The sequence below is a fragment of the Hippocampus guttulatus genome, chromosome 5 (genome assembly GCF_054856545.1).
Source record: "Hippocampus guttulatus isolate MCC_2025c chromosome 5, RoL_Hgut_1.0, whole genome shotgun sequence".
Lineage (NCBI taxonomy): Eukaryota > Metazoa > Chordata > Actinopteri > Syngnathiformes > Syngnathidae > Hippocampus > Hippocampus guttulatus.
In genome coordinates, this window is record NC_141265.1 from 16817522 (window position 1) to 16830224 (window position 12703).

General features: G+C 44.5%; 1 protein-coding gene across 2 annotated transcripts; it reads left to right on the top strand.

The window, feature by feature from the left end:
* Positions 1 to 1033: 1033 nt before the first annotated feature.
* On the top strand, positions 1034 to 12235 carry LOC147205279 (guanine nucleotide-binding protein G(q) subunit alpha). 2 transcript variants are annotated; one of them, XM_086111243.1, is made up of 8 exons: positions 1035 to 1787; positions 1871 to 1971; positions 5660 to 5844; positions 8435 to 8589; positions 8908 to 9036; positions 9539 to 9668; positions 9738 to 9891; positions 10673 to 12235. In XM_086111243.1, the coding sequence occupies exons 3-8, from the start codon at positions 5698 to 5700 to the stop codon at positions 10861 to 10863; spliced, it is 906 nt and encodes a 301-aa protein (XP_085967369.1). In that variant the 5' UTR covers positions 1035 to 1787; positions 1871 to 1971; positions 5660 to 5697; the 3' UTR covers positions 10864 to 12235. The 2 variants fall into 2 exon arrangements, with proteins under 2 accessions (XP_085967368.1, XP_085967369.1); XM_086111242.1 differs by having other exon boundaries at positions 1034 to 1971.
* Positions 12236 to 12703: the final 468 nt, after the last annotated feature.

The following is a 12703-nucleotide window of genomic DNA, read 5'->3' on the forward strand; positions in this document are numbered from 1 at the left end:
CCCAATGTTATCTGATTGAAAGAAGTAGTTCATTTCAGGGGGCAATTTGCAGTTTTAAAATGGAACTTCACTAATCTCAAGTCACACCCCTCCTGCACTAGACATGCACTGCATGCAACGGTCACTGTAAACGAGCAGCTGTTGGCCACAGATGTAAATGTTAATTTTCCTTTGCTAGCTGAACTACTTTTCTAAGGTACACTGAAAATGTGCAACTTTAAAATTTGATCTAAATGACATGCTAGAACCTCACTGACCTGTCGCTGGGCGCATCTCTGTGGGGAACTTGCTCGTCCTTCATTACAGACTCGGAGGTTGCGATAACTCCCACAGCTGCAACGGGACAAACCAAGGCACCAGACTTCATTAATTCAACATTAATTTCTACTCGTGTCCAGAATGCAAGCAGAGTGTTCAGTATGTTCATTCAGTATTTATATCCACTTTAAAGTCCATAATACTGGTATGTTCTGTCTTCACTAGCAAGAAAACTATACGAATGAAGCAAAATTGCACTAGTGGACAACTAGTGCATCATTAAGAGTATTAGTAATGTGCAGATGTTAATTATTGCAGTTTTTCCTTTCTAAGTCATACTAGTGTGCATGAAATGTAGTACAGTAGAGGAAGGAAGTGATGGCAAAAGCAGTAATAGGACAATTGTTTTACGAATGCACTGAATTGTTCTACTCATCAGGACAAAAGCGTATGAGTACATAATGGACCTTAAGCAGGATGTGAAGGACATAGGATACTGTTAATGGTTAAAATGGCTTTCCTTAACATTCATGCATTGAATAACTAATACAGAACCATGTTTTAACGTTCCTGATGAAATGTCCATTGAGTATGCACGTCCCGACACAATGTAGGCCACCTTTTTGGACCTTCCATTCACATTTTATCGAGCAGTGCTTCTATGAAAGGGGGGGGGGGGGCAGCTCAAATCAAATCCATGAGTGGCGATTGCTGGCCGCACCACGCCCCCGAGCTCGCCACCCCTCCCTGGCAGGACGGGGAGGCCGACGTCACGGAACCACACAGCCGAGGAGGAGTGGACCACAGGCGCCCTGTGTCACAAAAACACGCGAAGACAACCGTGGAGGGGAAAGAAAAAAAAGGAGGGGACCAAACTCTGCTCGCCGTCGTCTTCACCCCCACCTTGTCGCAGCCATGGAGGCCGCTAGGCTTTGCGACGAGCTTTCACCGACATTCGGTGTCGTTGTGGGGCGTTTGTGAAGGAGGGAACAGTGTGGTCGTATCCTTTTTTTCGCCTAGCGGATTGGAAGTGAAAGTCCGCCATATTTTTGCTTTACCACGCCCGGGGAGTGGAGCCACTGGGAAAAAGAAGGGAAGGAAGGGGAAATTGCGGCACGGCAGTGGCGATGTCCGTGCGTGTCTCCCGGTGCCCACGCAGTTGAAGACTGGGCTTTTTTTTAAACGGAAGGAGTGGCGAGGGTGGGGAAAGGAGGTTATCGGTGGTGCGGGTGGCGACGCTTAACGAGATCCCGCTCGGGATGTGTCGTAAACGGATCTGTTGACCATCCGGAGACGGCAAAGCAGATTACACCAATTACGATAGCACCCGAGTGGACTGCATTGTGAGGAAGAAGAGTCTGAGGTGTTGGTGGAGGTGGGGGAAGAAAGAGAACAACAACATTTCGTTCATTTCTCAAATATCCAAAATTTCCCCTCCTCCGGCAGCTCCGTCATTTGCAGGCCGCTGCATGAGACCCCTTCCACGGCCTGCTCGCCGCCCTCGCACCGGCCTCTTCGGGATCAAATCAGTGAGACTCGTTGACCGTCGCGAATAAAAACAAGACAAGTGACTAAGAATGACCCTGGAATCCATCATGGCGTGTTGCCTCAGCGAGGAGGCGAAGGAAGCCCGGAGGATCAACGACGAGATCGAGAGGCAGCTCCGCCGGGACAAGAGGGACGCGCGGCGGGAGCTCAAACTGTTGCTGCTCGGTAAGCTCGAGGGGAGTGTGTAGCCCAAATTAAATCGACGTTTTATCCATTCAGTACGTGCTTTGTGGAGGTTTATCATGGGTGCTCCCACCTGTGTCAAGTTGCGTGAGTGATTTTTGGGAGTCCAGTGCACGGATTGACAGGTTCCTGGATACCCGCATTCAGCCCAAGGTCCATCATGTACTAGTACTCTCTTTGTTTTCAGAGGACAATTTCCCACGAGTAGATCGACTCCATGTACTTGTGTTTAACTATTATTTGTTTCCCCCGATTGTCAGAGACATTTGATTTACTATTGGGACATGTTTCTGGTTCGGCAAAACCGTTCATTGGTTTACAACTGAGCGAAACTAGTTAACTGCTGGATGTTACTGGTAGAATGTTGTTGTTGCTGGTAGTAGTAGTCGTACCAGGCAGTTATGCACAACTAGTAACCTGTAATTGTCCATCTTGTATGTCACATTTGTCAAAGAGTACATAAATCATACTACTAGTACATGGAACTTAAATGGGATAGCAAGTATCTCTTAGTCATTTAACCCTGTAGAACGACTAGGATGCACTAGTAGAGTACATGGCCCTGAAGCCGGATATCAAGGAGCGGCTACAGAATAAATGCTCAAACGACTTTCTATAAAACGGGGAGCCAACATGCCACACTTCATTGTTGTTGCGTGCTGGGCTTCATTTGAATAACTGGAAGTGGTTCGAGTGAAGTAATATTTCTGCTGCATACTTGGCTGACAACTTGTACGACCTGACTTGGAGGAGTCCTGCGTCTGGGCCAAAGTCTGCTTCTTCGGATGAAGGACGCTTTGTGTAATGATTAGACTATGTCACAAGTGGCAGTGTAAAGAGCAGGGGTGGGGAAATGTTGATCATTACGATACATATAGAGCAGTTGTGGGTTACGGTTAAGTTCATGCTTATAAATCTTCAAACAGCTGCTTACTTGAGCGCTCACAGAGCAGCAACACATACAAACATGCCGGCAATACTCGCGGTCAAATTTTCTCTGCTCTGTGGGAATGACACCTATTATTGGAGCGTTGTTTGGCGGTAGGGGTTGTCTTCTCTGCCGCCGCTTCTTGCTGTTAATTAAGTTGCATCTCTTTCCTTTGAGCTCAATGCTGCCCAGCATGTTGTGGCATAACGTGGTAGTACCTTGAGTATGCGCAGCTCAAAATCCAGATTTTCTTGTGCAGTATACTGTAAAAACCTAACCTTAAATCCTACCTTTGTTTTTTGGCAATCCTGTCAAATAGTGTTGGTCACATGTTGGGAGGGAGGGGGGGGGGTTGTGAATAACAAGTCATTTACTCACTATTCCATCTAGTTAATTGGATTATCGAGCAAAAAGCCCATTAGATGTGATGACCATGCTTGTGGCGAGAGAGTGCCAGTCATCTCTCTGTCATCCGGATCCTGTTGCCTGCCTTTCTCACTTCCTCCTGTGGGGGAGGTGGGGGCAGAGTTGAGTTGAAGGGGGCAAAGTGAGACTGGCACGAGAAGCCGCAAGAATATATAATATAATATACGGTTGCCGCGTATAACATTTGCAAATGTCGAGCGAAATGTAACGGGAATGCGACTGGCATCACAAACGGCAACAAACCTATCATGAATCAACAGCGGCGGCGGCCGTGCAAGGTATTGGCACAGAGCGAAAAGATGTTGGTGCCTTATTTCTTCTAAAACTCGATCATAAATCCCCTTGTGCTCATGGAAATGCTCATATCGCGGAGCACGCAGGGAATTGTCTTGCTGCCAGACATATCGACCAGCTGATATTTTTGAAAAAGAATATGCAAGCCGTGGCAAAATCCTTTTTGACACCATGCACCGAACTACGGGTGGAAACTAGCTTTTTAGCAAAAATTGGCATCTGAACAGAAAAATAAACAAAAAAAAAGGTGTACTGTTGCATCGTTCTTTGTTTTGAGAAAATCACAGCAGCAGGTGAAATGTGGAACAATTTCCAGAAGAACTTGTGTGGGAAGTATTAGGCTGTCAGACGTTCAGCATCCTCAACTCAGGTCCTGCACATCACTATTTCTGTTCATCAGCTGTGTTTTAAATTTTAAATGCAGTTTTAAAACATGGTGAGCTTTTAGGTCAAAAGGTGGACGACTCACTGGATCGGCCACATGTTGAATTTCAGATATAGGAGCCATCATGATGTATTATGTCGTAGAGGAGTAGCCCATGCCCTTGTTGTGGTTCTTTTATTTTATTTTTTTACATTAGCTGCTTAACGGCATCGACTATTGCGCAACACCAGTTGCTGGGTTCCTCAACCACTGTTCCTTGTCACTGAGGTGAATAGTCGTATGTGTAAAGTGGATGGATACAAGTAAGGCCAACATTCTTTCCACATGGGGACTACTTCAAAAGCCACGACAGCCATCTAGAATTAATATAAAAATATTATTTATTGTTGGTCAACGTTATTATATATGCTAATGTGCAACAGGTTCCCGGTTCGTCCATCTCTTCTTTTAACAGTGGCGTAATGTCTCAGTAATCTCGATGGGAAGATTTTCATCGCGTTTCATCTTCACGCCAGCGTCTACTTTAGGACCCGTGGTTGAATGTTGGTTTTTTCATGCTCCAAAATGGCCTTTCTTGCTGTTGTTGCAGTGGCTAAGCTGGGCAAAATAGAGTCAAAATTATATAGTGGAGAGTAATGTTGGTAACTGTAATGACGGAATGCGTCGCACTCTCTTTGCCGCCGGCATGTTCCCCCCCCCCCCAAAGAAAAAACACACACACACACACACAAACACGTTCACATTCTCTCGCTTGCCGTTGCCAAAACCATTGAAGAGTTGGCGGCGAGGTCGAGTCAGTCTGTTCTGTTGGCCTGCCAACATTCTCAATGAACCAGAGGGAAGGACCCCCCCCCCCCCCCCAACTCTTCACACCCAAATAGTTCCTGTCAGTGCTTGGAGACGAGCAGCCAGCGCACAGCACGGACCAAAGGATTTCGGTTGGCGCTGCCTCTTAACTCATGTGTGGCTCTCGAATGACATTACATCTCTTCAGAGTAGGCCATGTGGCTAAAAAAATATACAGTATATCAGCATACACGTATTTCATACCGGTCGATAGAAATATTAATGTACTCTTTTTTTTTTTAATTAATAAGAAAAAAAATTGATGAAAAATACAATTAATGAAAACAACTATCCAGAGGGGGAAAAATGCCATTCAAAATATCTCAGGAAACAAATTTTCAAGGAATGTACAGTTTTCACATTAACCTCCATTCATTTCGCAATACAATGTAAGTGTAGTGAACTAATACAGTACATGCATGCATTCGTGTTGACTGTGACTTCAAGTGCAATGCTGACGGTTGGAGCCGCTAGCACATCCAAGAGGAGGAACTCCTTATCCACCAGGTGTTAAATCGTGTTTGTTTGCACAATTGCATCTTATTGCAAATGTTGCGCTGGGGCGATTTTATTTTTTTGAATGTATTTTCTGTTGCGCCAGAAAATTGCGGCTCGATTTCGCTTCTCCATTCCATGTCGGTGCCTTTCAGAATTGGAACCGTGACCTAGCAAAAATGCAGATTGGGGGTTTTTTTTTCTTCATTTTTTTGGCGTTTTCTCATAATTTTACAAAAGTTACTCTTGTATTCCTACTAATAATTGCTGTTTCCTTTTTTTCTTCTTCCCCGCAGGCACAGGTGAAAGCGGTAAGAGCACGTTCATCAAGCAGATGAGGATCATCCACGGCGCCGGCTACTCTGACGAGGACAAGCGAGGCTTCACCAAGCTGGTGTACCAGAACATCTTTACCGCCATGCAGTCCATGATCAGGGCCATGGAGACGCTCAAGATCCCCTACAAATATGAGCACAATAAGGTAAACTTCAAAAAAACTTGAAGCCCAAAAAATGTGCAGGGGAAGCAGAGGAAGAGTGTTTGTGTATTTTTAGGGGTGGTCTGTCTATCGCATGTCGAGCAGCCATCCAATCATCACTTCCTGCCCTTTTTTTGACACTTCCTGTGTTCTCGCGGTGCTGCATTTCACGTCGTCTGTAGATAAACTGGAGCCGTTTGCTCTCGATCCTCATGTAACCACTCAAAAGAGTAAAGCATTTCTTTTGCCGACGTAACATCACCTGCAAAAACTGGCATTTTCTTGTCCACCCCCGCCCATGTTGTTCCGTACACCCTGTTACCCTGTAGTATCAGTTGTTCGGGGTTTCGCATTTTTTCCGCTCCAAAAAATGTGCACACAATCGGAGCTTCAAATGACAGAAGGTATCCAGTCAGTAGGGTGTTGTCTTTAATATTAACACATTAGCATTCCAAAAGTGTGCATCTCTCATTGCAATTAAAGAACCGTTGTACTGTTTGACCACCTAGCGTCCCTGACCTGAAGCCATAGCTCCCACTCAGAAAGACAGTTGAATCTCACTCAAGTGTGCAGTTGGCATTGCTGAGCTTTTGAAAAGCTGCTAAGTGCTGAAGGACTCACTTTTGGGCTCATGTCTTGCCTGTTAACTTTCTCATATTTGGTAGATGACCTTTTTGTATTTGTGAGTAGCTTTAATGTTGTTATTGTTTTTTTTTTAAAATTCTTTATGTCATATTATTTTATTAAGTAACTGTGATCCAAAATAATTGTAACCAGTCTAAATTACACAAAAATCACCGCCCACCCCCTCACACTCCTCAAAAATACTATTTTGCACCCCTGCCTTTGACAGGAAGTGGAAACAAAGAGTCCTGCATTTGAGCCCACCCTCAATGACAGGAAGCTTTTATGGAGATTGGATGCTCTGATCAATTATTTAGCAAAGCCATTGCATGAGCATCCGGTCCGCTCATGCCCCGCCTTGTTGATCTCGGTACTTCTTCTCTTCAGGACGTTTACTTTTATACATGCTAAAATACAGACAGGTAAACGGTCTCGGGTGCTGGTTAAGTAGTACCGTTAAGTGTTTGTTTTTTTTTTGTTTGTTTTGTTAAAAGCAACCCTATGTACTAACTTGCCTTAACATAATTAGCCTTCACTGGCTTTTAATAAAGCCTCAGACCTCCTGACTTTGCCATGCGAAGTCAATTGTCATCACCTACTGAAGTGATCTGTAATATCGATGGACCAGCCAGGACACCTGATGTTGGACACACTTTTAAAGATCTTGAGGTTGACTCAATCTATTTTTGCATGTTGGCTGTTTGGATATTGTAGACGGGGGGGGGGGGGGGGGGGTGTACAGAAAATGCTTTGAATTGGTTTACCTACCTTTAATGAGTTTCAGTGCTCGTTTTGCATTGGAAGGAACCCCAAGGCACCGTAGGGGGGAAAAAAATGTTGCAGTGGATTCACATATTGATTATGTGCCTTGCGCCACCCGCAGGAAGAGCATTTACTGGTTCTGCCTGTCACTGGCATAGACAGTTGAACGAAGATACATGTGTGGCAAATGGGGGCGACGCCCCTGAAAAGCACCATCCATTTTTTTTAACCTAATAAAAAATGTGCTTTTATTTTATTTTTTTCAGGGCTGGATCAGATGAATGGCCTTTCAATTCCTTTTAATTGAAAATTGGTTTGATGTACGAGTTAATCACAGAACAAATTAAACGAGTCATTCTTGACAGCAGCGTATTAAATATGCACTATCACAACCATAATAATTGTACAGCCAGTTAATCTTGACCCGTTCTGAGTATATCAACTTGATCACCTGCTTATGAATTGCCGATGCGACACCTGTGTTGAAACAAGAGCAACAACGGAGCGACTCCATTGAGTGTGACCTGTTAACTTGTTAACTGGCGTGCCCTGAGAAGTGCAGCGGGCCTCCAATGGGAAGTTCTGCGCTTCGTCTGACAAAAAAATTTGGCGATGCTGCCAGTGGAAGAAAAGTGTTCATGCGAGGGGCCGTTATGGCTGTTGCTCATCATGGTGTGCTTGGGCCGTGTGTGCGTGTGTATGCATGCACGTGCGGTGACAGTCGATCGTGGACGGTTGGTTGAAAGTTTTATTGTAATAAACACTGCATGCTTGGATGCACAAAACGGGCGATATTGACCCTATTTGTACGTTCTGTTGGTGTAGTTCTTCACTGTCTTATTAGGTAACCAAACCATAACATTCGCACTGCATCCCATTGGGCTGTGCAGGCGTACCTAATGAAATGTCTCCTAATAAGTGTCATTGGTTGATATGCAGTAACCTCATTTTGGAGTCCAAGTGATTATGCCGTGTTCGTCCTAATTGCTCACAAATGAGGTGTCACATTTATCAGGAAAATCACATTACAAAAGCAGCAACTGGGCCGGCCCAAACTTTGCCCTTAATTGGCTAGATGGGATTTGGGATTCAGATATTTGGTCCATGTCAAGCCTCAGGGTGTGAAGACTCAATATAGAATCGTTCGGAATTAGCAGAAGTAATAATCAGGCTGATGGTGTTACTTGGCTGAAACCCCCTTTTCCAGGCCAACGCCAACGTGGTGAGAGAGGTGGACGTGGAGATGGTCATCATGTTTGTCAATCCTTACGTAGACGCCATCAAGAGCTTGTGGAACGACCCGGGCATCCAGGAGTGCTACGACAGGAGGAGGGAATACCAGCTGTCCGACTCAACCAAATAGTGAGTGATGATGTCCAAGTGTGCTCATTTCTTTTCCTTCGTATATAACCCGGAATACAATTTCATTCCAGAGAATCGTGACTGGCTTTTATATTTTCGAATCTGTTTTGAACATTTCTTGTACTTTTATCTTTTGTACTAACATTCAATTCAAAGACCATTAAGATGTTTAAAAAAAATCTATTACATAATTCGAAATACCAATAACGTTCATGAACATGCAACTCTGCGACAGATCTCATCGGCGCACACACCGGGTGTGGTTATTCGTAGAAATAGTGTCTGTATTAATACTGAACCGAGGTCCTTTCTCCACAGTTACCTGAACGCGTTGGACCGGATCGCCGAAAGCTCCTACTTGCCAACTCAGCAGGACGTACTGAGGGTCCGCGTCCCCACCACAGGCATCATTGAGTATCCCTTTGACCTGCAGAGCGTCATATTCAGGTGCGCGCCCGGCAGATTTGCTGTCCGTCTTCCAGTACGAGTGCCCCGATTTGCGAGTTTTTTTCCATGTTACTCGCCATTGCGTGGTCAACGATCTAAAAACAAGGCTGTATTTGCCATTAAAATATCTTAAACCCATCCTTCAAAAGCCCCAAAAATGTTAACGCTGGATTTTATGATTGTAAATAGTCTCAAATCTCAAAATAAATAACAATGTTAGAAGAAAAAAAAATTACAAAAGGAGTAATATCATGCAATCGCAGCAGCAGAACCAACAGTGATTTGGTTTTAGTTGGGACAGATTTTTGCTGTTTGCGGCAGGGCTTGGCCCCAATCACTGTGTGGGTAAATTGAGTTACAAGCTTGGTCAAGGAACAAATTAATCCCACAAGTCAAAGTAGCACCGCGCCCCCTCCCACCCCTCCCCCATATACTTTCATCTCATTCCGTACGTAGTGGGGAGGGGCTTAGTCTAACAAGCACAATGGCTGACTATTGACAGGATGGTGGACGTGGGCGGTCAGCGGTCAGAGAGGAGGAAGTGGATCCACTGTTTTGAGAACGTCACGTCCATCATGTTCCTGGTGGCGCTAAGCGAGTACGACCAAGTTCTGGTGGAGTCGGACAACGAGGTAAGCGCGAGGTCACCGTGGCCGCCGTTTGCTGTGGTCCCCGCCCGCATACAAATGCGTTCTTTGCAGAACCGCATGGAGGAGAGCAAAGCGCTGTTCAGGACAATCATCACGTACCCGTGGTTCCAGAACTCCTCCGTCATCCTGTTCCTCAACAAGAAGGACCTGCTCGAGGAGAAGATCATGTACTCTCATCTGGTCGATTATTTCCCGGAGTACGACGGTGAGTAAAACGGGCGAGACACTCATAGGCCTGTGGAATATCCTCTCACCTGTCCCGCCTCCATTTTGTTTAACATAGTAAATAGTGTCGGACAGAGACATTTTCTGTCAACACAGCAGGGGGCGGCAGAAGGGAGCGCCGATCGCATTTGGTACTACCTCCAGAAGCTGGCGGATTCTCTGTGCCGTCCCGAACACTGCGGCATTCCCGCAAATGTAGAAGACGTATTTCATTTCAAATTTTCACTTCACAAGGGCTTTAAGCATTTGATAGCGCAGGTTCGGGAAATAATCTAATTTGCGATTTGGCTTCCACACCACATTCAATATTGGTGCCTTCACACTGTACATCCATCCATCCATCCATCCATTTTCTGAACCGCTTATCCTCACAAGGGTCGCGGGAGGTGCTGGAGCCTATCCCAGCCGCCATCGGGTAGTAGGCAGGAGACAGCCTGAAGTGGTTGCCAGCCAATCGTAGGGCACACAAAGATCATTCGCACTCACAGTCACACCTTGGGACAATTTAGAGCGTTCAATCAGCCTGCCAAGTATGTTTTTGGAATGTGGGAGGAAACCGGAGTACTCGGAGAAAACCCACGCGGGCACGGGCAGATCTTACAAACTTCACACAGGAGGAATCGAATCCAGTACCTCTGCACTGTGAGGTCGCGCGCTAACCGCTGGACCACTGGGCTGCCTTCGCACAGTACAAAATTCTGGAAAAATGCGACCCCACCCACCACCACCCCTTCATCTTCTTTCATGATCGCTCCTTCCAGGTCCCCAGAGGGACCCCCAGGCGGGCCGCGAGTTCATCCTGAAGATGTTTGTGGACCTGAACCCCGACAGCGACAAGATCATCTACTCCCACTTCACCTGCGCCACCGACACGGAGAACATCCGCTTCGTGTTTGCCGCCGTCAAGGACACCATCTTGCAGCTCAACCTGAAGGAATACAACCTGGTGTAACAATTAAGGACCGGCTCCACCTGTCAAGAGATGCATCGCACTCACAAATCCCAATCGAATGCTTGCATCTCATACTAATTTATTTGCCAATGTGTTGGTAGTCAGGAGGAGGCGAGCAAATTCATTGAAATGTTATGTTGCTATTTAATGAAGAATTTATAGGAAAAAAAATGGAGACTAAAAGGTTTGCATTCCTTTTTAAAAAACAGTTGCTTTTGACTGACTAATAATAATAATAATAATAATAATAATAATAAACAAGGCAAAAACTGTGATTTTAAAAGTATTTGATTTCATATGGATGTGAATCCTGATTATGTTGGTACCGTCGCCCGGGCTGAGCCAGAATGCATACTGAGGAACTGCCCGTCAAGATGACACTTGTACCCCTGATCTTTTTTTTTTGTTTGTTTGTTTTTGTGACAGAATGACATTTAACCAAAATATTGATGATCAAAACATGTATCACTCAATAATATCAGTAAAATGCCCCCCCCCCCCCCCCTTAAATGCTCAAACGGCTTTTCCATACGAGTGCAGATTTCCATATGCATTTTGGGTAGCTTCCCCGCCGCCTACTTCCGGCTGAGGTGTTCAAAATAACGTTAGGAGCTGCGTGACCTGAGATGAAAATGGGTATTTCAACTGTGCCACATTCACACATTTTATTGTTTTGGGGTTGTTTTTCTTTGTTTGTTTGTTTTTGTGCGTACGTGTGTTTGTCGTCCGATGCCAAAAGCAAGTAATTCAACACACACATGAAGACATTTTGGAGCCAAATGTGTGTTTAGCCACTAGCCCCGCCTTCCTATCACCTGGCATATTTCGGATTGTCCTGTTGACTGTTGCTAGGTTGAAAGAAGGCAAAGTGTTATAAACGTTTGTACCAAAGTTTATGATTGGCCGTTTCCCCTCATCCTTCCTTGAGTCACTTTGGAGTATTTTTTTTTGTTTTTTTTGCTTTGTTCCCAAGAACACAAGCCTGTAATTTACATGTATTGAGGCATAGTGCAATTATGAATGCTATAATCATTGTACATACATCTCTTGCGCTCTCTCTGTCTCTCTCGATATATATATATATATGGCAGCATCATTTTTGGCTTTGTAATCATGACTTTTTTTTGTTTTGTTTTGGCAGATTGAATGTGCGGTATTGGAAAAATATGTATCGCTGTAATTTTACGTCTAATGGCTCAATCTTTTTTTATTTGGGGTTTTTTTTCCTGAAAGAAAATGTTATTTACATTTTTTTTGGTTTCCTTTTACAAGAGGAGAATGTACATTTTTTTGTGTGTTTTTGGGCCGTTTTGATTCTCAGCAAAGAAACAATGTTCAGCTTCAGAAGTACATAAAGAGGAATATGATGATGCGTTGCCATGTCCAGTGCTTTGAGTCGTCATTTTGTTCACTGACGCGCTCGTGCTTGAAGATCGTCATTTACTGTCTGTCATCATTATTTAAAATATATAAAAACGTTATTTCTCACACTTGACACTAAATACATTTTTGGTAGGATTTCACGCAGAAATAAGTTATGTGAGGGTCATAATGGCTCCTCTCTAGCTTTTCAGCATTTTTTACACTTCAAATTGTTTGTTTCATGCGTCATTTTATTTCTATGAAAATTCTTAGACGTTAGGAACATCCAAACATCCATCCCGTTTTGTGTGATTTGGCGCAAAAGCGACTTTACCATGCGTTTTAATTTTTAGTTGTGGTTCAGAAAACAGTGCAATTGTTGCTGAACCTAACTCTTAATTCACAAATGCACCTGGTTGAAGTTTACTGTCAAACTAAACATACAACATCGCATCTGTGTTGCGGTGCTATCATCACG